Source organism: Neodiprion pinetum, chromosome 1 (assembly GCF_021155775.2).
Source record: "Neodiprion pinetum isolate iyNeoPine1 chromosome 1, iyNeoPine1.2, whole genome shotgun sequence".
NCBI classification, from domain to species: domain Eukaryota; kingdom Metazoa; phylum Arthropoda; class Insecta; order Hymenoptera; family Diprionidae; genus Neodiprion; species Neodiprion pinetum.
In genome coordinates this window covers 4,228,813-4,254,849 of record NC_060232.1, presented here as the reverse complement: position 1 = coordinate 4,254,849, position 26,037 = coordinate 4,228,813, and the positions used below count along the sequence as shown (strand labels likewise).

Genomic DNA, 26,037 nt, shown 5'->3' with positions numbered 1-26,037 from the left:
AGAATCTCGAATGCGAAAAAAAAGATTAAATAGAAAAAAATGCCGCGCGGGAGCAAGAAACAAGTTTCGAATGTAGGAAACGTTCGGAATTTACGCTCTTTCTAAGAATGAATTTAAAACAGGTACCGATGGAGGTCCTTTACACGTGTTCTGAATCTAGGAATTATTTATTTGATTGCACGTGAATTTTGAGTGATCATTTGTGAAAACGCATTGCAATATTTGCCAGCGTTGTAATGAGGCGATTCGCAAAACCCGTATTCAAAGGAGCGGATCTTCAGGCATTTTTCCACCTTTATAATTTTATCCCGGACAGGTCTTATCGCAACGTTAGCGGCCACAACGAATGGCTCCCTCATTCTGCACGTGCGAATCGCTTTCAAGTTAAATTTAAACACGCTCGAAATCGAGAATGCAACGGAGATTATATGCAGGTACAATATTGCGCTAATATGCAGATGAAAATGATAAGACGGCAGTCAATGTTAAGAAAGATTCATTGTCTTTCACGCGGTCAGTCGTTTAACGATCAGGCATCTTTCGCTTTTACTGATCGAGTGAAGTTTCACTCGCTATTGTCATCCGCGAGATATCAACAAGTTTATTTTGTTTTATCACCGTTGAATTAACATTGTGAGTTTTTATAATCCCCGATTTTTCAATTTATGATCTTGTACGTATATCGTGAACTTTTGTCTGCCGGCTTCAATGCCAGCGGAATTAACGTTATGCACTTTGTGCAGCTATTTCTTACGGAAAGGATAAAAAAAAAAAAATGCGTACAACTGCACACTTTGTAATTCCAACGCACATCGATAAGCTGATTTTTTTTCCATCATTGTCCGAATGTCAAAATATCTCAACCGATTTTCGCAACGAATTAGTTATTTTCATCGACTTCATTGCGCTGGCAAAAAAAAAAATATGTTAATTATTTTATATACGTTAGTATAATCTCTTTTGGGTGACCTCAAAAACGTACGAAGAATCGTTCGGTGATTCGTCATCGACAAAAGGAACTTCCTTAATTCATTACACTCGCATTTTTATACATGTACACGCTGGAAATTTTCGTATTAAAACTTTCGCATGAGCTCACAATCACCCAGCTAAAACGTTAATTGCTTCAAACGACTTCGAGTGTTATTCATACTATGATACGTAGTATCAAGTAGTTGGTGAAAATTTTCGAGACACTTTTTTCACCCCTCATTTAATCCAAGTGTCTAATCAAATTCAGAATGTATAATTACAGCAAAGTTTAATTTCTTCATAGCACAGGCAATTTTTCGGAAGAACTGAATAATTTGATAAAGGAACAACGACGTGTTGTGCAAAGAAATTTCTCCGTTTGTACGACAGGCGAGTTTTTATTCCGAGAAGCATTAGAGACCTCGACAATTAAAACCAGGCCAATAATGATCGACTTAAAATCGCAAAAAGGGTCGTTTTTCCAATTGGAAAATCAACTACGGGCCAAAATTGAAAGAGGACAAGGGTTGAATTTGTGTTCAAGATTCCTGCATAAAATTAACGTAACAAATTGAATATTTTTTTCGAAGGTTTGTATAATCCGTAATTAGTATCCAAGCGTTTCATGTATCGACCATACATACATATACATATTCGAGTTCGTATAACGGCTGTCGTTTCAAGAGCTCCGTTCAACCGATCTGACAATCAATGGCCGATCGATATCTCGTTTATAATCTGGCATGTGGGACGAGCGTTGTTTCGTATAGCGGGTATCTTGATGCCAGCTGCACGATAAAACACCGCGAACAAAGCGGCCGATAACGGCGCGGTTTTGTAGGCACAACGAGAGCTCGTTGCGCGGATTACTTATTATAAACTGGGAACTCGCGAGCAGAGAAATCGAAACACCCTAAAATCGTTGAGCTAAGTACGAGCAAGCCTGAGATAGTTAAGTAAAAAGACGATTAGCCGCGCCGCAGTTATAGTATAAATTATAGCAAAGGCCTGCTATGGTTTTTCCCTGACAAAATTGAGTAGTAATTTCGGTAGCTATTAACACGAATCTACGACGAAAAAAAAAGAAAAATTCTAGAAATTTTTCATTTTTCTGTTTTCTAAGTATTACTACAGTTGAATTTCCAATGTGTTTTTATGAGGACTTTACGCACATTATTTAGAGCTACGTACAAAGTAAAAGAGAAAAAGATTGAACGGGAGTTTTGAAGAAAGTAGAAAAATATATCACAAGTCTTTTCGATTTATCTAGTATTTTAAGTCCTGTTTAAAATTAACGCTGTTCGTTTTATAACTAAACATTCGGTATTTTATTCGTTACGTTTGATTTCTTCGTAAAAATTGTTCAAAAGTCTGTAAATATGCGTATCTTGCATAAAAATAAATCTCGATGTGCTGTAAAAAATCTAGCGCTACATTCAACATGCCTGAATACCTAAAAAAAAAAAGCATTGTTATTTTAAGGGGAAATTAAAAGTTACATTTCGCATGCCTGTGTAATTTGCAGATGGACGGTTGCAGAAGGATAAAACCGAATTCCTGATATGTAAATCATCTGGTTCTACATCCACTCTGAAACCGAATAGAAAAATACTCGAGTTTGATATTTTACACCAGACGTACACATATACCTATAGATATGAGATCGATAAATTTCGTTAAAAATACTGCATACATAATCATTCGTTTCGTTATCGTCTTGCCAACTGATGCTGGGTTACGATAACGGCGCGCAAAGTTCGTCGTTCGTCAACGCGCGATTAACGACCGGCTGGCCTACGGCAAAAAGAGTAGGAAAAAAAATGAAATAAAAGTGAAAAAATTGCGTTATTTTATACAACTAATCCCGAGTATCTACATACAAGTTTTTAATTACTTTGCCGAGATAGTCGTTGAGGGATAAATTTAATTCGCGTTGTTAATTGTACCGTAATAACGCAGCGAATGAATATCCCTTACCTTACAGTGACTCTCGAGATTCTCATTCGAAAAATTTAATTCTTCATCGTTATACAATACTCTGACTTTTTTTTTTTGTTTTCCTTTTCAATTCCAATTCTGTCGCTGAAAAATGGAATATAGAGTTTTGTTACGCGCATGCATACAATACGCGTAATGCTTGTGACAATTAATTCTTTCGTCGAATACTATATTATATATATATATATGTATTGTTTGGAATTTTATATAGGTACATTGACAGATACAACATCGTAGAGTGGAGCTTTAGGACTTCTTAGTGTCACATTATTAACCAAATGTTGACGCGCGCGCGCGCGCACGTGTGTGTATGTGTGTGTGTGTGTATATATACACGCAGGACGAATATATTGCTATGTTATACGCTATTACAGATCATTATCGATAGCTAGTATTATAGGTACGTTTTCATACAACGTCGTTAATGTAGGCTACTTAGAATTTCTCTTCTTTCTCATTTTCTTTCTTCTTCTTTCTCATTTTCTTTCTCTTTTCCTTTTTTGGTTGTCCTTCAATGGTAGTTAGTTTATCGATTTATATAATTAATATGTAGGTATATCATTTATGTATATAATATATGTATATGTAAGTACATAAATATAGAAAACAACGGTATTATTTATACAAAATAGTGAAAATACATAGACGTATATATGCATTTCTTTAGTTGTGTACGTGTGAGTATACATACATGTGCACATACATAAGTAAATGTGCATGTGTATAGGTACACGCACATATGTATATAATATATATGTATACATTGTATACACACACATGTATAGGTCTGCATGTAGTATACAATGAATTAGTATACGTAGTGTATGTTATGTAGTTATTGTAATAATATATATTATAGTTGTATATTAATACGATAAATAGAACTTGTCAGAAGTCAAGTTTTATACAATATGCTGAAAGTTGTCGATTAAGGTGGGGTTTAGATTAAATTGGCTCGTAGATGAATTTTTAAATACGAAACACTTAAAGAGTCTTTAGATGACCTCTAATTTCTATTTAATTGTTTTGCGCGTCAACGCCACCCATTTTTATATACGTTTGTATTTCGAATCGGACATCATATATTATATTCAATAGCAGAGTGGCGACAGATTTTCTCAAATAAAACTCACCGACTTTACCCGTCAAAAAATTCAATCTCCCTGAACTTTTCCCACAAACTTAGATAATGTCGGGTGGCTTTTATCATCAAAAACTCCAGAAATTGTGCACCTTCGATATATAAATTTCGATTCAAAAACACAATTGCTTCGTATCACGCGAATAATCAAAAATTGAATAATACCATTTCTGAAAGTTGGCTTAGCTGACGGTTGAAGTTTAGTAACAATTTATAAAAAAAAAAATACGTTTTTTCTTGTGGTCAATCATAATTCCCTGACTTTTCCCGATAAACGAAATTCCCCGACTATTCTAGGTTTCCTGGTCAGTCGCCACCCTGAACAAAGTGTATACACCCAAGTAGCTCGCTTAGTGCAGGTATATATATATATATATATATATAATATATATAAGCATGAGTGTAAACGTTCCCAAGTTGAATATCAGTGTGTAATTTACACACAGCGCACACACAGAGGTGGGGGGGATAGTCCAACTTAGGAACGGCTTGAGAAAAAAAAAATTACAATAAGAAATAAGGATACATATAACGAACAAAGTTAAGAAAATGATAAAAACATATTGTCAAAGTATTATTGTACTATGACTTTGAAGTTTTATTAAACAAATTAAATACAAAAGTTTTCTTGTCGCATGCTTATTATGTTATAAATAATTAAAATAACAGAGACAATTATATAAATTAAAAGAAAAAAAAAGATGAAAAGAAACAAAAAATAAACAAAAAAAATATATATATGTACCGTAGTATATGTATTCAAAGAGTTATCATAATTATTTATTATTATTATTACTATTATTATTATTATTATTATTATTATTATACGTACGAAAATTTGAACATGCATATGAACATGAAATTTTTTCTCCGAGTTCTTTCTCTGTTTGCCAACATTGCAATGAATGTACGTACATACGTTTCTTTTTCTAACATCGGTATTATATGGTTAAACTACAGTTCAATGAAACTACGCCACCGGCTGTGTCAGACTTGCCCACATTAATCCTGCTCAATTTCGCAATTAACAACATTCCAAAACATTTTCCCAGTGACTTAAAATTAATTTTACACAAACAGGAATCGTCTTATTTTCTGAGTCAAGTCAATTGTTTGAATAATTTATACATAAATCGTCCAATGTCAATTTATCTAAAGATGAGCGACGAACGTGGTGAAAATAATACCTAATAATAATGACAATAAATAAAAATTTACGCAAACGATCGCGCGGTTATTGAACTGATAGAATTATTACACATGTATCGTAATAAATGCGTAATCGCGAATGAATATATTTTTATTTTTTTGTGTTAAATGAAGCAAAATTATTTTCAAAGCCACTTTACTTGCAACAATTGTACGGATATTGTGCAGTCATCTGATTTCTTGCCATTGTTTCGAATTTCAGGAAGTATACTTCAATTACAGGCTAATTTCAATGATTATCATACATACTTTAGTACGATAATTTTTCTATTTTTAAAAGGAGCATCACGATATTTAAAAACATAAGATATGTACAAGTGTCGTTGATGCTGCAATTTCTTCACGAAACGGTTGATACGGTGTTTTTTCACATTCAATTTAATATTCTGGTGCTATTCATATGCATCATCAGTTATCATTGCAGCGAAGTAAGACTGAAACAAGGTGACCAGGAAGTCAAATATAGGTACATACATTCAAAATTCTGTGATAATTGTTTTTCGTGCAAGAAACAAGGTAGTAGAAAAATAAAAATAATGAAAATTAAGAAATTTAGTTCGTCTCGGTTCTTTTAATTCATTCAAGTAATATATTTGTTGGAATAAAAAATTATTTTTCCTTGTTGATCGAATGACAAGTAACACGGAATGTTAAAACGAGAAGCAATATACATATATGCATAAAATGTATTTTCAGTAAAATTTCGAGCCCGTTATTATCCACTTTTGATTAATAAAATTAACGGTGAGGCTGAGAAGGCGGTTCATTATTCGAATAAACACAAGCCTATAGGTACACTAGCATTAATGAAACTGCCTAGTGGCATATGAAAAATTTTACGCGTTTCTTTTTTCACTTGTAACGTTCATTTGACTTCGTGGACACTGAGTGGGTATTTTTTTTTTTTCAATAGTTTGGTTTCATCTTTCTGCATTGCACTATACCAAGCTGGTGGCAGAGAGATTGAGGTGAGATGGTAAATCGGGAAATTCAGGCTCTTCTTTAACCAATTAACCACAACAGCCCAATAATACATATACATACAGGTATCATCGTTACTACAGCTACGTAATATACAATTATTATTATTATCGTCATCATTAAATAATAATAATATATATATATATTAGTTTATAGAAAATTGCAGTTTAAAGTAATACGTTACACTTTTTGTTGTTTGTTGCTTTTCTTTTTTGTAACCGACGCAAGGCTGAATGTTGGTTTGTTTACTTTTGCGTAAAGATTACCCATGATAAAACGAAATCAATGGACGCGAGAGAGAAATGGATATACATACATACATACAAATAAATAACAGTAAATATACTGCAATATTTTCATTTTGTTCTTCCTCCGAAACGGACACTTGTTGCGCGTATATTTTTTCCTAAATATTTTATGCCACGTAGAAAATGTATGTTTACCGTCACGTGTACGGAATAAAACCACTAGATTTACGATTCATTTCTGCATAGAAAGATACCCGTGCCGTATTACTTCGGAGAATTACTGTACGCGTGTGTATGTATGTATAAACAATGTGATATAGAAATTGTTCGTTTTGTCACGCATAATCCATAACTCGGATTGCAACATTATTTCAACATAGAGGTACGCACGGAAAAAGATTTGTTCACGTTATTATAATTAACAGTTTTAGACGCGAATTTGAACTAACAATAAATCTAATTTATGTTCCCCTGGTCAATAGGAATCGATCGCTATTATTATTATTACTATTAATATACTAATACCATTATTATTATCATTATTATTGTACTATATTTACAGTAAACTGGACTTATTACAAAATTTAAGAGCTAACTTAAAATTATATAATACAGAAGCCGCGTTGTGTACAGCAGCTATCAGCAATAAACGATATTTAACATCTTTGGGCTCAACTTATTACACATATATTATATTATATTGTATTGTATTATATTATATTATATTGTATAGAATATTATTATTATTACTATTTTTAAATACAAAAATCAAATCAGTTTTCCAAATGTATATGCATAATATTCAATATCGATTTGAGATGAATTTTTTTAATAATTTTGTCGATAATCAATTTCTTTTTCATTCCGTTTTCATTACTGTCTTAATCATAGTCAATGCGTTGGTCATTCACAGTTTTCTTTTACCTACGTCTTCTTTACTGTATAGATCGGACGCTTTTGATCCGGTTTTCCATTTTTTTACAATAATAAAAATAATAGTTTCTCAGTTATAACGTGAAATGTTATTGATCTTCGACTTTTTTTGAAAAAAAAAATAAAATTTGTTTTCGAGCGTATATGAATAGTATACATATATTGTTTTGTATATTCATAATAGTCTTTCCTGTTTACACATTAATTTCAATGTCAGATTCAGATCTTTCGTAAATCGAGATTTTATAACGTACACACCCGTATCTTGGTAGAAAATCATAAACAAAACAAAATGAGAGAAGAATTAAAAGAGTTAAAAGAAAAAAATAAAAGAAAAAACTAATAGTTCGTTAAAATATATATCCACGATCCACGTTATAACGCTTGATAATTCTATTCTTTGAGAAAACAATTGGTTAAATATCGCCGAAAGTGAATGATTTATTAAAAATGAATGCGAATCGTTTACTTCCACATTTTTTCAACTAAAAGATCAATTCTATCCAAGCTAACGCAAAAGTTATCTCGTTATAAAATGTAATATATTATTATTATTATTAATCGTTATTACTATTACTAATAATTCAATAATAATATTATTATTACTCTATAATGTGTACTCGACATAATCTGTCTTTAGCTGACGGTGGAATATCTTCTAGTAAAATATTGGTAAACGTGCATATTTCATTGCAAAATTTTTCCCACAGCTAACAATGAAAATGAGTAAAAATTAGACGTATTTTCAATATTTAATATTCACTACATGCATAAAAGAAGACGGAGCAAATTATAATTCCACGTCTTTCAACATTCACTTTTTCAAAATATATATTTATATAATATATTTGCGCTATAACCGAATATTTATTCATATGTACTCTCGCAGTCTTGTGTAGAAAATTTTTAGCTAAAGATCTGAATAGATAACTGATCGATGTTATCCGCAAGATCGGTCGGACATCCAACACATATAGTATATATTTGTATCAGTTTACATTTGTACATAATATATGTCTTGTTCGTCAAATCAGCTTCTTGGTTATTATTCCTTTTTCAATTAGTCGAATTTGCTACCCATCGACTGTTAGATAATTCAAAAGGAAGAACCTGTTATCTTTTATTGGCATCTATTCTATTACATACCGTTAAAACGAAAATAAAAACAAAACAATTAGAAAAAAAAAAAAGATATGGAAAATGTTCCAGCACTTTATAGTTTCGGATCAATCAATTCACGGTGGTATTTAATTCGCTATCATTGTTGTCACTATTATTATTTTCTTTTGCATTACATGTCGGTTTTTTTTTTTTTTGTTTTCCTTTTTCTTCCAACAAGAAATTACCTAACGTAAAAATAAAATCGGCTAGCTTTAATCTTACCGAAGATTACACCGCCGAAACTTGAGCATCCTCGTCATCTGTAACAATATAAATTTCTATTGTATTATGGCGTTTCGTTTTTCCACCTAGGATTCTTATTTTGGTAACAATCAAACGCTACATGTATACATATATATATATAGATTATGTATTTTTTTTTTAAACGAAAAAGTTCTCGGTGGTTTTTTTTTTTTTAACGTTGTTACAATTGTTTCATTTTCACGAATGCGCATAAATTCTACTCACCCTCCAAATACCGCAGCAACTACCATGATTTTTTATTGGCATTTGTGAAAATTGACGAGAAAAAAAAAAAATTAAAATATATGCATATAAATACCATACGTGCCAAAGTTTGTTCAAAGTAGTGAATTATTTGCGGATTGAAAAGTAAGGAAAAATAAAACACATATGTATAAGTAAGACGAAAATGTAAATCCTGGTAGACTGTCGAGTAAAATTTTGTCCTAAGTTTTCTTCGGCTGGAATTTCGATGAAGACTTTGAATGGATGAAAAAAAAAAAAAAAATTATAAATAAAACTTAGGAGTATCGATAATGACAGCGTAAAGTAGAAACGAACAATAATAAGAAAAAAAAAGAAAAACCTCGTTTTGCGAATGTGAAAAAAAGCGATTCAACAAAGCTTTGTGATAAATATCGTAAAAGACGAGAAGCAAAACAAGATAAAATAAATAAACGGGATTAAATTTAAAAATGTGTAATATAATGTATATATAAATACGGAGTTATTGTACAACAAAATGCAAGCAAGTAAGAATAAATGGTAGAGCTGAAACAAACAGGCACGGTGCTTCAAGATCAAATAATGTGCACAGCATAACACAGAAAGTACGTACGCATATCACATCAAGTGCAAAACACTCATTTTACGAGTTATTTACATCTAAAGACGAGTTCGTGTAATTGCATATATTATACATACATACGTGTGTGTTTGTATATTCATTCAATTATGTATTCATTTATTTATTTATTTATCAACGCAGCTTACTCGGAGTTTGTCAAAGTAATTAAATATACAAGTGACACATTGCATCGCGAGGAAAAAACAAACTAACGATAAGTGAATATGGAGACAAAAAAGATTGAGAAAAAAAAAAAAAAAGCCTTTGTTCGACGCATGGAAACACGTTTTCAATTGTGCCAACAGAGCAATAATATGTCTTCTTTACGAACACTTTTAAGGTACACTGAATATCAAGATCAATTTCAGATAAATCACAGTTAGATTTGCAGGAAATACAATGATATTATTGCTCCGTTCGATGGCATCGAATCGGTCACACAAGAATAACAATAAATTATGGGAAGAAAGGAATAACGTATCTGTACTCAAGGGCCATAAAATTGCAACTCGGTTATTGAGTGGAGAGAGGCAATAAGAAATCATTTTTGTGCACCGACACGTTACACGTTAAACGATACAGACATACATATATTGGTGATAACCTGTGGTGAAATTCTTCATGACCTTTATTTAAGAATACGTATTTGTAGAATTTAAGTACCATCATCGTGGTCGGTGTGATACGTGACCCCCTCGTGGCTATGGGCTCTGCCCAATCTGTGGAGCCTAGCCATCTGCGCCGCTACTTTATAGGCAGGTGGTTGGCGGGTTGGACCACCTCGCATCATCATTCCTCCAGGAGGCAAGCCAATACCAACTCCTATACCTGTAAGCCCTATTTATCCAGTACACCATACTCGCGAAATTTCAGGAATGATAAAATAACAACAATTTATAAAATAGCAAAGGGAAACAAGAGTTGAAATTTTATTCTATTTCATCATTCTTTTACAGTTTTACACCGTAACAGTTATTGTTACGTCAATTGGTTCAAAGATTCTATCTTCGACTCAGAACTCACGAGGGTTAAAATTCAAATTGATTTTGCAAAATAATATTTTAACATTCCTGGGTATGACACAATTTATATAACAGAATTAGGAATTGAGGTATTGTCAGGTAGTATTTTTAAAGATTATTTATACCTCAATGTCTCGCACACTAAAAACCGAAGGTCGATTAAGTGAACCGTAAATCCTGGACTGTGTGAAAACTGAAACACCTCAGAAATTATACTGAAAAGCTGACTTCAATCTAAACTCAGTCAGCGGTATTCTTCTCAGCCCAAGTGTTACAAAATAAAGTAAGCTGATATAGAATAATTAGCAATTGGAAAATTTCTTCAACTTTTTACACCGTCCAAGGACATACAACAAAAGTGTGTTCCGAGTGAAAATGCGCATAAATTATTATACGACACTGAAATCATTGATATACCAAACCACATTATTCACAAGCAATTAAAGATTAAATAATACATATGTGAAACATAAGCAGACGTGACAGCCGACACCTCTTAACGTTACACTGCAAAAATAAAATACACGATACACTAATAAATAGACATAGAACTTTGCACAGGTACATATAAGGAACAATGTCCGATCCACAGTCAGGTAACATAATAATTGTTATATTACCCTGTACCGACACAGCTACACACAAGATACGCACACGTTAGTCTTAATACAGGTGTTGCGTTAAAAAATGAAAGGAAAAAAATGTGGTGTTAGGTAAGCAAAGCATAACAGCGGCAGCGCCAGTAGCGACTGTATTTCAAAAAAGCTAGACACACAATCTCAAACCGCAGGACACTTCTGCTTTACCGAGATGCTACACATTGTACTGCGGTAAGAAAACTCACCTTGAGGAGGTTGGGGGTGGTGATAGTAGTGGTTGTAGGTGGCAGGAAGTGGAGGCAGCACGGCGACTGCGTGTGGGAACGGAGGTAGTCCCCCCCTCATTACAGACCCTGCACCATACACCACACATACAACATTACAATGCAAAGAAACCAACCAATCCATCCACTGGCAACACCTACGATTTCTTTCTTTTTTTTTTCATTGAACTTCTACTTTTACAGGTGTACGACTACTTGCAACACGAACGAATGATGACGAAATCGATCGTTGACACATGTAAGTTATTATAATTTCGCGTTATCTACTCTCATATACACGTAAAATAGTTCAACACAATTATCCTACAAGTACATAAAGTTTGACACAACGTATCTTACACAAGTTACTACCATAAAACGTTCAAAATATTATTGCAATCGGTGTGTACATAAATACAAGTACGAATACACGGCTTTGTATATCGTTTCCATTCACTCAATCATCACCGTATACATTACGGTGCTAGAAGATTACAGGTTTAATAAATCTCTATAGTGGAGAGGATATGTCGTACTTGTATCCCTCATTTCAATAGTAATCACTCTATACTCATTTAGATAACAGAAATCTATTTTTTTTTATGTCAAAAAGCAAATAGGTATTATAATATATTGATATGAAAGCTGTCCAGTGCACGTTTTTAATTTTTTTTTTTCTTTTATTACTGTTTCAATTACATCTTACGTGTATCTGCTTTTTATTTGCTGTAACAAGAACCAAGCTCTGTACAGACAGCGATGCGCAACAGATTTATGCAAGGGGTGATAATAACTTCATCATTATATACAGGTACGAATGAAATGAAATAAAAGCTACAACTGAAAAGTTTTCTCCAAGAAGCTTGTAAGCGATTGTATTTTGCATAAGAAATAGGAATAAGCAATATCCAATGGATTTTGAACAAATTACCGAAGGGCAATGATAATTTGTAGTTTTTCTCTTGTTCTTCAAACACGTTACATACTTAAATAATTATATTCATATTCTGAGAGAAGCGGAGCGACATGCGACATTCTCAATAAATGTATTGAAAAATAGCCAGACCAATGAGGCATCGGTGAATACCCTTTAGTGTCTGTTAACTGTTTTTATACACTACCAATTCTCGAATCGCTTTCATAATGTTTTACATAGTAACCATATTACCCAATATAGATATGGATTCACCGTCAAAGCTAGAATACAAGCGAGCTCAGCCCGCTTCAAGCTAATATCTACGTCAAAATCGCACGTACGAATTAATTTATTTTCTTCACCATATTTTGTCACTATAATAACAATTATTGCAAAATTGTAATAAAATTTACAATAATTTCCGAGATCCTTTATAAGGTTCTTGCACAGACCAAAATTACGGCGCCATGGAATACCTTAGAAAAGGATCTTATGTCATCAAATACTATCTGTCTTTGATAATATTTGCTATTCAAAGTATATTTGATACACCACTGGTATGACTATAACGCTCAATCAAGTAAAAATAAACTGAAACAAATTTCGACATGTTTTTTGGATCTTGTAATATTGTATAACATTATTTGTATCGATTGCCTTTTATATTCTATTTCAGAAACAGAATTTATTTTTAGTTGAATTTTTAAATGAAATTAAAAAAAAAAAAAAACGTTTCGATTATTTACACGATTTACAAATAAAGCGATATTCTGGCAATAAATAGTTTCAGCAATACGTACTACAAGACCAAAAACGACAATTCACCGACACATTCTATTGGATACCAGAGGAAAAAAAAAAAACAAAAACTACCCTTGCCTAAGATGATAAGATTACCTCCTAAGATATGCGACATACCTTGCATAGCCGAGTGTCGTCTCTGCGAAGGAGGCGGGCTGCCACCGGCTTCAACGCTGCTGCCACTGTGACTGTCCAATTGCGTACTGTGACCACTGTCACTGCTTGTCACGGAACCTGTCGATTCCCCAACACACGTCTATCACTACCGTTTCTAGCGGGAAATCTAGATTCTCTATACACCTACTCAGTGGCTCATTAAATTTACATATCGGTACGTTCAGAATAGGCCAAGATTCAACAATGATTCATTCCTCGAGCTCTATGTACCGCTTTGACATTTTTTGGTGACAATATTATGTACGCAGATCACTGTTTCTTTAAGCAACGTTAAAACTTTAATGGTAACAAGCGATGTCGCCAAGATGCATGTGATAGATTTATTGCAAAAGTTGCTTTGCTTTGCAAATTATCTGATGCAAGAGTGCTCATTTTTTTTTGTTTTAATAATATTAACTAAGATTATAACGAAACGTACATACTGCTAGCAGTAAATCGATAGAGATAACGCAAAACATAAAATTCTATATTTCTAAAGCCTTTTTTGCATGCTGCTAGTTACCAGATTGTCTAATTCAACCACCTACGCGATCAGAAATATTATCAACTAGACTGCAATGAGAGAGTGAGGTATGATGATAATTAGATGTTTCTGATAGTTAATTAAAATATATGGCAGAAGATGAAGTTGAAAACATATTTTTGATAGATATTGATCGATGTTTTGACCAATTTGTCGTCAATTTGCTTCAGTTTATCGCCCTGAAGTCAAGATAAATATTAAAATAACACATTCAGTCATAATTCATCAGTGGATGAGTCGACACTCACATTGTTTACTAAATTTAACTCTAATTAACAGATTGCAAATTACTTTGGAAATATATGACGCTTTTGTTTCGGAAGATGTTTACGTCTACCTGATTAAAATGAAAATGAAATTTCGTAAAATTTGATATACGGTAATTTGTTGCACACCCTGTGGTATCTGAACGATTGACATTATCTACTACAGTGCAATAAGTGTCAGATGTGTGACTAAAGATGATAGCTGGTTAAAAGCACATACGTCATGAATTTAATTCCGTTGTGTCATAGTAAGAAAGACATATTCAAAACAACAGCCATAAGAAGTCGAATAATATTTTTCAAGTGCGTAATACCACGAAAATTATTTACCTATACCTCGTATTAAAATTGCTCTCAAATAATCCACTTCCTTGTACAACTGACCACCACTTTCTTTCAAGATCAGTAAACATTATTATTAACAAAAAGAAAGACTTGCTCTAACAGCAGATAAGTACACAAGAATTAAATTTAAAAACTAGATAAAAATAAACAATGAAAATACAAAAACAACTCACCACTGGTCAGTGTTTTTCTCAGAGGTTGCAGATTACTCAGACTAGTAACACTGCTGCTTTCTGCACTCAGATCAACAGGTGGCGGCAGTCCAGAAGGTGTATCGCTATGCGATCTCTCGTGCATCGGAACCCTCGTTGCTGATCCGACTCTTCTCGGCGCTCCGGGACTGGGTTCCAAGCCACCCGCATGCAGAGCTAGGCCAGGTATAGGAAGTGGAGCTGGGCAGTGTTTTGGTTGGTGAGGTCTCGTCTTATGAGGGTCGGATAAGGCAAGTATTTTTCTCTGCGCTTGTGGCGATGCTGCTCCAAATTTTGTACCTGCGAGTTATTGGAAAACGAGACAGTTTCGAGGAATTCATGATTCCCAATTTGCAGTTTCTACAATTTCCTTTTTCTATCCTCTGTTTGTACGATCGCGCGCAAACAATAGAACATAGCTCACCTTGTATGCTTTTCCGACCTTCGCTTGTGCTACTCGCGCTGCTCGTCGTCGACAGCGTAGGTGACGGGTGTCTCCTACCTCTGTTGGCCAACGGCACGGCAGCAGCAATCGCGACCGCGCCCGCGTGGGGTTCGCACTCGGCGGAAAGCGCGTGCAAACGCTCTTCATCTGTGATCACTTCCATGTTGGCTAGGTAAGCTTTTACTCTGCGAACCATCTGAGCCTCTTCGAACATTTTTTTGGGATTCGGGGCTGCCGTTGACTTCTTCCGTCTCTTCACGGTTGCCGTTTGTCCCCCTTTATGATTTACGGTTATATTAATTGATGAAATTCGATTCATTGCCGAAGTCTCACAGAGATGAGACCGTTTTTACTAATTTAAGGGTAAAGCGAAGCTGATCTGCTCTGAAATAGTCCTTCAAAGGGATGTTAAACTGCTGTAACGTGGCACAGATTTTAAGAGAAACGAAACGCACCTTGATTCGCCGAGTTCATTTGATTCATTGACACCATTGCTGAGCTTAATGCTTGTCCTCCGATGTCTGTCATGGTTTGCAAATCATACTGCGAGGAGCACATTTTCGTTAGTGTACGCACCTCCTTGGCGATCATCCTGAGCTTTTCAAAATTGATTAGCCCTTCAACCCTGGAGTCATTACCCAGATGAATGAAAGTCAAGTCTTTTTTAACAACTGGGTAAAAAGGAATCTGGAAGAAGAAATGAGTGTCCCGAAAATTTCACGATATTCAAACAGAAAACGATCGAGAATGATAGATATCAATTCTTACGATTGGCGGTTGAGTTTGTTCCGATGCTATCAGCTGCCTGTACTGGCTCATGTTTCGACTCGGATCCATGAGTTTTTCCAGATCATTGAATAACCTTTGATATTTAGTAGGCAGTTTCTCCCAAGTTGCTCGAAGACGACCAACTGCCGCATGACCCAGCCCAGAAACGATTGCGAACATTGAGTTGAAATTTTTACACTCTTTACATTGCCCTGTAGAATACGTAAGTCACGTTTATTTTTACGGATGTTCTTTGGCCCGGTTTTCGTTTGACAAAAACGAAACTTACGAGCAATTTTGATAAACTGTTTGATGATTTTGCTTCGTCTGACAAGATTGTGCTCCGAACAAATTTCTGTCACAACCCAGAACATTTCTCTGTTGACGAGCTCGGCAAAGTCCCTGAGCATCGGCGTGCCATACCTACTCCTTAGCTCAAATAAATCGTCAACGTATTCGGTCGATTCGATTTTCCTGATAAAACAAAAATCTTGCATATCACTCGGAAAACTGGAATGAAACTATGCTCAATTGAAACAACTGATGTTTGATGAGTCTACCTAAATATGCTGAAATCTTGCAGCGTCAACTGAATCGCAACTTCAACAGCATTTAGATGGAGGAAATGAACTTGCGATTCTCGCACAAGTTCGGGCGCCTGTTCATCGGCAACAAGAGTCTCGGATACACCCTTTGTTTTTAGGTAGTAACGAGAACTAAGACCTATCGTTTCCGCTAAATTTTGCAGATTATCAGCCAACTGACGTTGCTTGATCATACCGCCTTCCCTGACGCTCACCTCAGCCAGAGAGAAATTCGAACTGCTATCAGTTATACCAAATTCTCGCAGAGCCAGCATTACAACCTATCGGGGAAATGTTGTTTTTTTTTTGTTTTGTATTCAGTTTACTGCAATGTGGTACAACAATAATAGGTAATTTTCAATCAATATGGCTTGATTTGTAAATCAATCCTTACCTCGTGAGCTGTTGTTTCTTTGTGTACTAATAAATATTTACAAGTCTGGTCAGCTTTGTAAACCTTGAGAACGTGTTCAGGATAATCTGGCGCACGGTCGTCGTAATATATCGTAGTGAGATCTGGATTACTTCTGGAATGATAGAGGTTCGAAGTTTGGGTGAGTCCCGTACCTGGTGGGGTATGAGGAGGACCTAGGGGGTCATCAACGTGTACGCCATCGCTGAAAAAATACAAATAGTTGATTAATTGCGAACTTTGTTAGGTACAAATGTCGTCCGAGACGGTAAAACATACTTGATAGTATTCTTTGGCAATATTTTCATCTTTTCCAGTGCCTTTTGCAGCCTCTTTTTCGGCGCTAGCGTCATGAAACCCTTGTGCTCCTTCTTAGCGTCTTTACACGGCGAGACATTACTGTCTGTCATTAACAACGGCAAGTTGCAGACCAAGGGATTGATGGCATTTACTGGTGTCAATGGATCCGTATGCGTCGACAGTCTGAGGTCGGTTTGTAATCTCGTAATTTCTGGCTTGCTCACCCTTCCCCTTGGTCTCGGTGAGTTGTCGGGTGTCTGTAGCATCTCCTTGAATGCTGAAAACAAAGAAAAGGTTATTCAACAATTCTGAGACTGGCAGCTTTTTCAAAATTCACGACAATGCCAATTTATACAAGATATATTTTTGACTAAAACTCACCAAGAAGATTGGACTTGACCGTAATACTGAGATGCGTTGATCCTCTGAGAATTTCGAGGGCTTTTGCGTGACTGACGTGCTCGAAGCTTTGCCTGTTTACTTCGAGAATTTGATCCCCTCTTTTCAATCCGACATCTTCAGCCTTTGATCGTTTGTCAACTTTAGAGATGAAAATTCCAAAATTTCTCTCATAGCCACCGAGTATGCTGAAATGCAGGACTTCGTCTCTGCTCGGTCTTGTCAATGTAACGTTTCGCGTTCTCGCTTTTGCCGCACACGCAATATTCAGCAATCTGTTTGAGGAACCAGTTGTTAATCATTGTTCAAATAATTAAACTCAGATCCATATTTATATATAATGAAAACCAAGTCGAACTAACCTCAACTGACCGTGCATCTTTTCTTTTTCCAAACCGATCTCAAACGTCTCCAAAAACTCCATCATTGCTGGGTCAGTTTCAAAATCCGTGAAATGGTTATTCACCCAAAACAACACAACTCTCGTTACACGATCCCTAACTTGTGGTTCGGTAAACCATTCTAAAAGTTGATTAGCTACCAACAGTGGATTGTCAATAAACGTTCTATGCGTCAACAAAAAATCGTCTACATAGGTGGGATCTGTGGTGCTAGTCTCTTTTATTAACTGTAACATCAAACGTTCCGGGGTGCCACGAATAACGACGTGACTTTTACGTCCGGTACCATCCGACGCGCCTCGTAATTCAGTGACTAATATTACTCGACCATTTTCTTCGTGCCGTTTTGTGTTCTCAACACCCTGACTCTGGATTTTGCAGTAATCATCCTGCGTTACACACACAAACTGACAGTCATCGCACCTAAAATATTGAAAATTAATCATTGAATGCCGTTCGTCGTTCATTGTATTCAAAATTGCAGTTCATAAAGTTTCGATTCAACACTAACTTCGTTTTCATTACCCCTCGATGCAAGAGGCGCTCTTTAGTTGGTTGAACACCAAAACTGTCCCCCATCTGGAGCTGCTCGACCTGGCCGTTGCTGTGCTCAACTTCAACTGCTCCGTTTATCAGCACGCTCCAACTGTCCAATTCTTCACCGTCGTTAAGAACAATCATTCCGGCTCTCTCGACCACGGCGAACACCATAACGGCACACAATGCTCTTCGCACCGCTAACGTCATATTCGTAAAGGCTTTCAAGTGTTGGGTAAATTCCAAAAGTATGTCTATGTCGTCCGCAGTTCGATCCACGGGATCTTTCTCCAAGCAATCTCTTATCGTGTCGCGGACAGTCAGGCTCTGAAAGCGATCAATCGATCAACAGGGATGAAAATGAATTCTGACCAAATAGACGATGGAATTTGATTCCTTCCGAAGTGGATGGGCCCAGGTATATTAGAGACATCACACCGTTGGGAAGAAGGATGACAAAATATATGTTAGAAAAAATCAGTGTAAAAAACAATGCTTACATCCATGCTTTCGGCAAGGTCTTCTTCCTCGTCGCTGTCCACTATGGACTCGACAAGTCCGGACAAGTCGACCTCGTCGGCATCCAAGGAGCTTTGAACAGACGTCATTGTGTCAGAGCCGCTATAAGCGGAGCTTGTGTCACTGGAATGGCTGCTTCTGTTTGACTTTTGAAATAATTCTGGCCTGCCAGTCAGGCCCTGCGAAAACTGTAACATAACGAAAGAAAATGTTTTTCAATCATCAATGAGTCGAAGCGTAAAGTTTGACGCTAAATATGAACTGAGCATGTTTTCAAGCATGGAAGAGTTAAAATTTGAGGATTTTAGAAATAAAAAAAATCTTCAAATAGCGAAAGGAATCGAGGAATCTAAAGGTTAATTAATTTTTCTCAGGTATAAAAGCTACAGAGGAAGATGAGTAACTACATAGGGATTACGTGGTTATCATCACCATCATCGCAATGCGAAAATAAATGTGTCAAGCGTAAATGCCAATATTCAAATTGCAACAGCACGAGAACGATGATCGAATATAGATGATAGGTTAGAGAACGATGCGATTAAAAAATCGAGGGCGATGAGTGTACGAGATCCAGAAAATTCCCCTAATGGGCGTGATAAATTCATTTCAAGCGTAGGTTAGAACGCCCGATGACATCACATCGAAACAAAACAGACTGCTCTTACAATTGCATAGCCAGCATCATCGAGTTTGCTGTAACTGTCAGGACGAAAAATAAGAAAACGGCGGAATTAGCGCTGTTACGGTAATTCGTAAACGACCGACGTGCGGCACGAAGCTTAGGTATCCTATTTTTGACATTTTTTTTTCCCACGTCCCTTTTCTCTCTCGTCATTGGTAAGTACAACCAAATCAGCGAGCTAAGCAGGACTCGACACCGGATTTTTACGTGCCCATCGAACAGGATTCAATAGATAATACATAATACCAGGAGAGAGAGAGAGAGAGAGAGAGAGAGAGAGAGATAGATAGAGATAAGGTAAAGGCGAACGAGAGGAGATGAGAGGTTCCCACCTTCGCGCACAGCCCAAGGCCATGTTGGCAGAAATATGTGTGCATAAAACGTTTGGATATGAGTAAATAACATTTAACAAGTTACTTTTATTTATATACAATCATTCGTCGTGACTAAAACTCGCGTGGAATGCCTGGGTGTGTGTCTGTGTATGCGCGCGCGAGTATGGGTGTGCGGTGTGTGTGCCTGTGTGTGTGAGTAAAGATTGTAAAACTCACTTGATACATCCCGAAGGTGTCCATGTTTCCCGAGTATAACGCGCACACACGACACAACAAACATACACAATAATACTATCGATTCACTTCTGCATATACACATACGTATACATACACACACACATATATATATATGTATAACAATAAATTTAAAAGCAAAAGAAACGACGACGAGTCACGGATGATACAACGAGCCTCGTCAAACTCGCTGTATAACATTTATTAAACAACAGCGCGTCTTATTTGTTTGTAAATAAACGCATATTCTCGCGTAGGCCGTTGCAGCGAGAGCAGCAGCAGCACCAGCGACACAAGGCACCATGAGACATTTCCGTATTGTTGGTATCGGTTCGTTTCGTTTCGTTTCGTTTCGTTTAGCTTAGTTTGGTTTGGTGTTTCGTTTGTATCGGGCCTGAGCAACCGTACGTCGCTGAGGTAGGCGAGGAAACTGTGCGAGCGGCAAAAGGCGTGGTGGGGTCGGCGAGGGGTTAAGAAAGGGAGGGGCGGGGGAGGACGGCGAGAGAACGCGTCACGTGACCCAACCAACCGAGCCAGGGACGGCGCGAGGGAACGAGGCGAAGGGGGCAAAGAGGGTCACCTGTGGCTTTACACCGCTCCGCCACGTTTACTCGCTGCCGCTGCTCGGCTAGTTGTATCTAGTAGGCATACGATGCATACCCTCCCTCTCTCTCTCTCTCTCTCTCTTTTTCTATTCTCTCCATAATGCATACCTATACACGACTCTGCGACTCCATACGACATCGTATTCCCATTTCCCTCGGTTCGGATAGGTTGTCCTACCTATGCCTGTATATCCACAGTTTCTCGTAACTGAATAAACCCCCTCGGGTCTCCCATTAAATGCCCAGATAAATACGTATGCACACATCCGTGTGATTGCGTGCGTATGTATGTTTGTGTAGCATAAATATACACGGGAAATTAGCCTAATAACGCTCTGTCTCGATATGGTATATTGGGTATGTATATAGAGATACATACTCAGACTGCACAGCAACCGACTGTTACAGAGGGCCTGCGAAGCAGCGTATTCATTCATTCATTCATTCATTGATTCATTCATTCATTCATTCATTCCTTCGTTCGTCCGTTCATTCATTCGTTCATGAAAAACAGAAACAAATTGAACGACGATTGTCAATTGTATCGTATACTAAAACTTGACGTACACAGGCGGGGTCCCCGGATATCGAAGGGTTATACGATTGCGCCGTGAATATTGGATATAAAATGTGTAGATCCGAATATCAGGCGAGAATAAAAATAAAAAAAATAGTACAATTTTTATAAGATATTAGAAAGATCGGCGTAAGTAATATCGACATGGTCGCCATTACTCGTACATTAATAGAAATTTCTTGTAATTTCACTCGGTCACCACAAGCATTCCTGGGATTCATTGGCCACGAAGTCATAGACTTGTCATTCACAATTCATTGACAGTAAGAATGGTTTATTTATAGTTTTTTCATTCGAGTAGATATCGAAAGCGAGAATTCTGCCTGCGCGAAACTCACTTCGTCATGTACGTATATGTATACGTTACACGTCCGTGCACCGATGCCATAGTCTATGAAAAAGTAGGAATGATAGAATCACGCACGACGTTGCGACATTTTAACGAAGGCTGGAATTAATTTTAATTTTTCTTTTATTTCGCATCAGGCAGTTTTCCACACGAGGGTAAAAGGTTGAAAATATTGATTTGTGATACAGTTAGACTGTATAAAAAGGATCGACTATTTATTTTCTTATGATCCCTTGTTCACCTTTGACCTTAAGTAACTTTTCAGAGTAGATTTATCATAAAACGATAACAGACCTTTTTTCTAGAGCGTTCAATTTCCTAACAAAAAATACGTCCCGGTCTTATCATTGCACTAATGCGTTCACGAATTATAAAATTATAACGTTTAAATAAAAAATTTCCCATGTTATTTAAATGGGAAATAGAAAATCACGACGAGGCACCTCTAAATATTAATATTGAGAGCTGAAACTTTGGTAGCATCTTTTTTACGTCATTTGGAACAATAAATTTAACCTTTTGTACATTCTACCGCGAATTCCATACTTCGATCAGATTAAATGTCCAATGAAAATAAATTGGCAGGAAAAAGCTTTTGATGATGATAATAATCGAGGGAATGACGCGAGGCGTTGACGCGAAGGTATGCGAATCGGAATGCAAATTGGAATACGAATAAGCGAATGGTAGGAGCAAAACAGAGAAAGGTAAATAAAAAATATTACCGTATCATCGAATACCAAGTTGACCTGACGATGGTCGGTGATTGGATGCGGCGTTCTGTGCATTCTGCCGCCTCCGCCGTGTACTTCGGGGTAGTCGATCTGAAAGTTCAAAGACATTATCGAAATTAACACCTTTGGCCGAATTCTGAAAGCTTACATTGATCGTGGATCAAGTTTTTACAGAGTTTGCTTTTTTTCTTTTTTCTTTTTTTAAATTTTAAACGGAGCTCCCTGCACGTTTGATCGAACGTACATACGTAATACAATAATTGCGAACGAATGATAAACAAAATTACAATTCGCGCTGACAGTTACAAAAATAAACAATCATTCGCGCGAAATATCGACACAACGCAATTATCGCATATATTATATACACGTGTGTGTATGTTAAAAAATATAAAATTTACTCTGAAATAACAATGATAATAAATAACTCACGCAAAAGTATAGCGATAAGAATAAACTGTAAAGTGTAACGGTAGGGAAAAAAAATAATAATAATAAAACGGAAATATGTAAGGTCCGAGCTAAGATTAGAAAATTAAGAGGGACGCGCGTCGAAGAGCCTGAATATTACATAAAATTATTTTTACAAAAGTGTACCAAACACCGGGATAATTAGTTTCTCGTTGCTAAGATTGTGCGTTATATTTTCAACGTCGTATGTCTGGTGTACAACAACAACAACAACGTGACAATTGTTGAAGAAAAATCGCCACCTATAAATTCTACGTCAGACAGGATATAAAACTGTTGTCGAGGTTTAGAGGTTTTTCCACAATTATAACGTGGAATATACGTCAATGAGTCCGTTTCTTTTTCTCGATAATAAATATGCGGTATACGTATATACATACATAATACATACGTACGCACATTGTACGTACATTTTACGAACATCTAGCCGGCTAAGCGGGGGTTTTTTTTTCTTTTTTTTTTTGCTTTTTTTTTTGTGGGGAAATTTTAAACAGAGAGATTCGTTGTTACGAGAGGAGAGAAGTAAAAGAACAACGAGAGCAGTAGCAGCGCGACAGCGGCAGCAACAGCACAGCACGTGCAAGCATATAGCGTCGTGTTGAACCGGAACCGGAACTCGTGGGCCGGACTTCCGGTAGATACATTCGCCAACTACGAATCAGAGCATCTGACTCCTCTGTACGTCGGTGAAGGTTCTGATTGAAAATTTGTCCTCAGTAATGACGCTTTTTTTTGTTTTTCTTTTTTATTCGAATCCCTTTCAAACGATCGGAATTCATTCTAATTTGTTTTTCTTGCGTGTGAAAACCGGAGTGACAAAAATTGCGTAATTTCGAATGATTGAAAGCGTGCAATCATCATCATTATTATTATTATTCGCAGTGTGGTAAAACTCGAATACCTGAAATACGATATTTTTTTTTTCCGCACACGAGTCACAATTCGTTACACATACCCGGGCATAAGCGACACCGTGCACGAATTATCACGCAATGACAAGCTGCAATTGTACCTGATTGATTGTTTGTTTCAATTGAGCGAGTCGGTTGAGAAGTTGACACTTGCTTACAATTGGATACGCGATGACGCCCAAGTGTGTGTAAATACTTTGCACATGTCTCTTCTGTGCCTCACAAAATGCAGCTATGCCTGGCCAACAAACAGCAACGATAACGAAAACAGCAACAATATCATTTTACACCTTGGAATAACGAATAATTCGGCAAAGTAAATATTAAAAATGCGTAATTGAAAACGAGACAGACGTTATTATTGTCACCCGAAACGTCGTGCATAATAAGCCGACACCTATATAACGTGATATAACGTAATATAATGTAATTTTATACCGGTATCCAGACATTACGGGAATACCGTGACAAAATTTCACATCTCTGAAACGAGGATACAAGTATAGAATCGGAAATTCCCAACAATCGCAACAATTTCCTTGCACGTTACAGAGAATACGTGTTATTTATAAATTTGATATCTTTATATAGTTTCTCCGACCGCTGTACCGCGTACGAATATATCTATCACGGGATTCCGTAGAGGATGTAACGTTTATTCAGAAACGCCATAATCGCCCTGCTTGCGATTCGATAACTTGTATAAAAAGATTACGTTATATTTAGAATATTTCCGTGAAAACGTTCGCGATAAAGATAATGAACTTGGAAGTTATACCGTAAATGCCAAAAGGGGTTACCGGAATTACGCGTCATATGCAATAATATACGTACAGAGTTTATAAATTACGTAGTGTAGTGTCGTAAAAATGATTACCATGTTAATTCACTTATGCAATGCATCGTTCGACCGGTGTACGATATCGTCGTATGTGATATACTACGAAGTAAACCGACGTGTATTTTTTCGATTCATAAAACGGAAACGATCCGCTCGCCGTACGAACGTAGTTATACTTCAATTTTATCATCGGACAATGTTATATTGTGTAGTACAGAGATAACAGCTGTTCAAAGGATTGGTAACGGCCAGAATTCAACCGTCATCGTTAACAAATTCATTGTCAAGAAAGTGTGAACGACGATGCAGACAAGATGCCTGTGTGTGTATGTGTGTGTGCACAAAGTGACGAATGCTTTTTGAATCCCGCATGAGAAATTCGCGGATGAAAAATCCTCCGGGCCGATTATTGCGAGAGTCTTCGGTTATGTACTTTGGTTTCTCCAAGTTTCGTTGCCAAAAAATATAATCACAAATTATGTATCGAGTGAAAATTCTTTACCTCGGAATCACCGGAGATAGCAGAGAGAGTGCCTGGGGTACCAGGCCAGCTCCTGGACATGGAACGTCGTCCTTTTTTCTTCCTCATTACAACGCGAGGACGAACAGGTCTGTGAACGTACTTCAACATTTTCACCGATATTCGTTGGAAATGTCACTTCGCGTATGCGCACGATGTGAGTTCATCAAGGAGTAAAATGAAAGATGAAAATAAAAAAAAAAAAAAAGACAACCAATGTTTCCAGTCAAGAATAAAAAATGTCGTAAGAAACGGGTTCACACCCCGCATCACCGTCGACGATACATTTCTGGTTATAATTATTGTCCATTGTCGCGATAATATCGTCGCAATCGGTGAGGTTTATTTATTGGTGGTTGCAATCATTCGCCGTATTGGTGTGAGTATTACGAAAGTCCTTGTCTGTCTTTGTATAATATTACTCAGAATCTTCTTAATCTTAGCGGTGAACCGAAAGATTGCTATCAAAGATCTTCGTTGCAGTTGATATGCGGTACGTTTTACATGGACTGTGGCGCCTGTCTTCCTGCGGTTTGATCAATCACTTGCAACGATGATCGTCATCGAGGATGAT

General features: G+C 36.5%; 1 protein-coding gene across 5 annotated transcripts in view; it reads right to left on the bottom strand.

Annotated features, from left to right (window-relative positions):
• Positions 1-5,406: 5,406 nt before the first annotated feature.
• The window catches only part of LOC124224722 (rap guanine nucleotide exchange factor 2), a 74,449-nt gene continuing 53,818 nt past the window's right edge, over positions 5,407-26,037 (bottom strand). For 3 of the 5 annotated variants that reach the window (XM_046636898.2, XM_046636899.2, XM_046636890.2), the window contains exons 4-20: positions 22,712-22,810; positions 19,183-19,389; positions 18,657-19,009; positions 18,107-18,568; positions 17,727-18,019; positions 17,325-17,622; positions 17,028-17,250; positions 16,610-16,914; positions 16,339-16,523; positions 16,050-16,261; positions 15,737-15,968; positions 15,261-15,557; positions 14,819-15,136; positions 13,452-13,568; positions 11,600-11,707; positions 10,397-10,570; positions 5,407-8,903 (exon numbers count right to left, since the gene is read on the bottom strand). In XM_046636898.2, the coding sequence (XP_046492854.1) occupies positions 8,872-8,903; positions 10,397-10,570; positions 11,600-11,707; positions 13,452-13,568; positions 14,819-15,136; positions 15,261-15,557; positions 15,737-15,968; positions 16,050-16,261; positions 16,339-16,523; positions 16,610-16,914; positions 17,028-17,250; positions 17,325-17,622; positions 17,727-18,019; positions 18,107-18,568; positions 18,657-19,009; positions 19,183-19,389; positions 22,712-22,810 (3,915 nt within the window). In that variant the 3' untranslated portion in view covers positions 5,407-8,871. Of the gene's footprint in view, positions 8,904-10,396; positions 10,571-11,599; positions 11,708-13,451; positions 13,569-14,818; positions 15,137-15,260; positions 15,558-15,736; positions 15,969-16,049; positions 16,262-16,338; positions 16,524-16,609; positions 16,915-17,027; positions 17,251-17,324; positions 17,623-17,726; positions 18,020-18,106; positions 18,569-18,656; positions 19,010-19,182; positions 19,390-20,437; positions 20,879-22,711; positions 22,811-25,445; positions 25,608-26,037 lie in introns of those variants that run through there. The other 2 variants (XM_046636894.2, XM_046636902.2) reach the window with 2 other exon arrangements.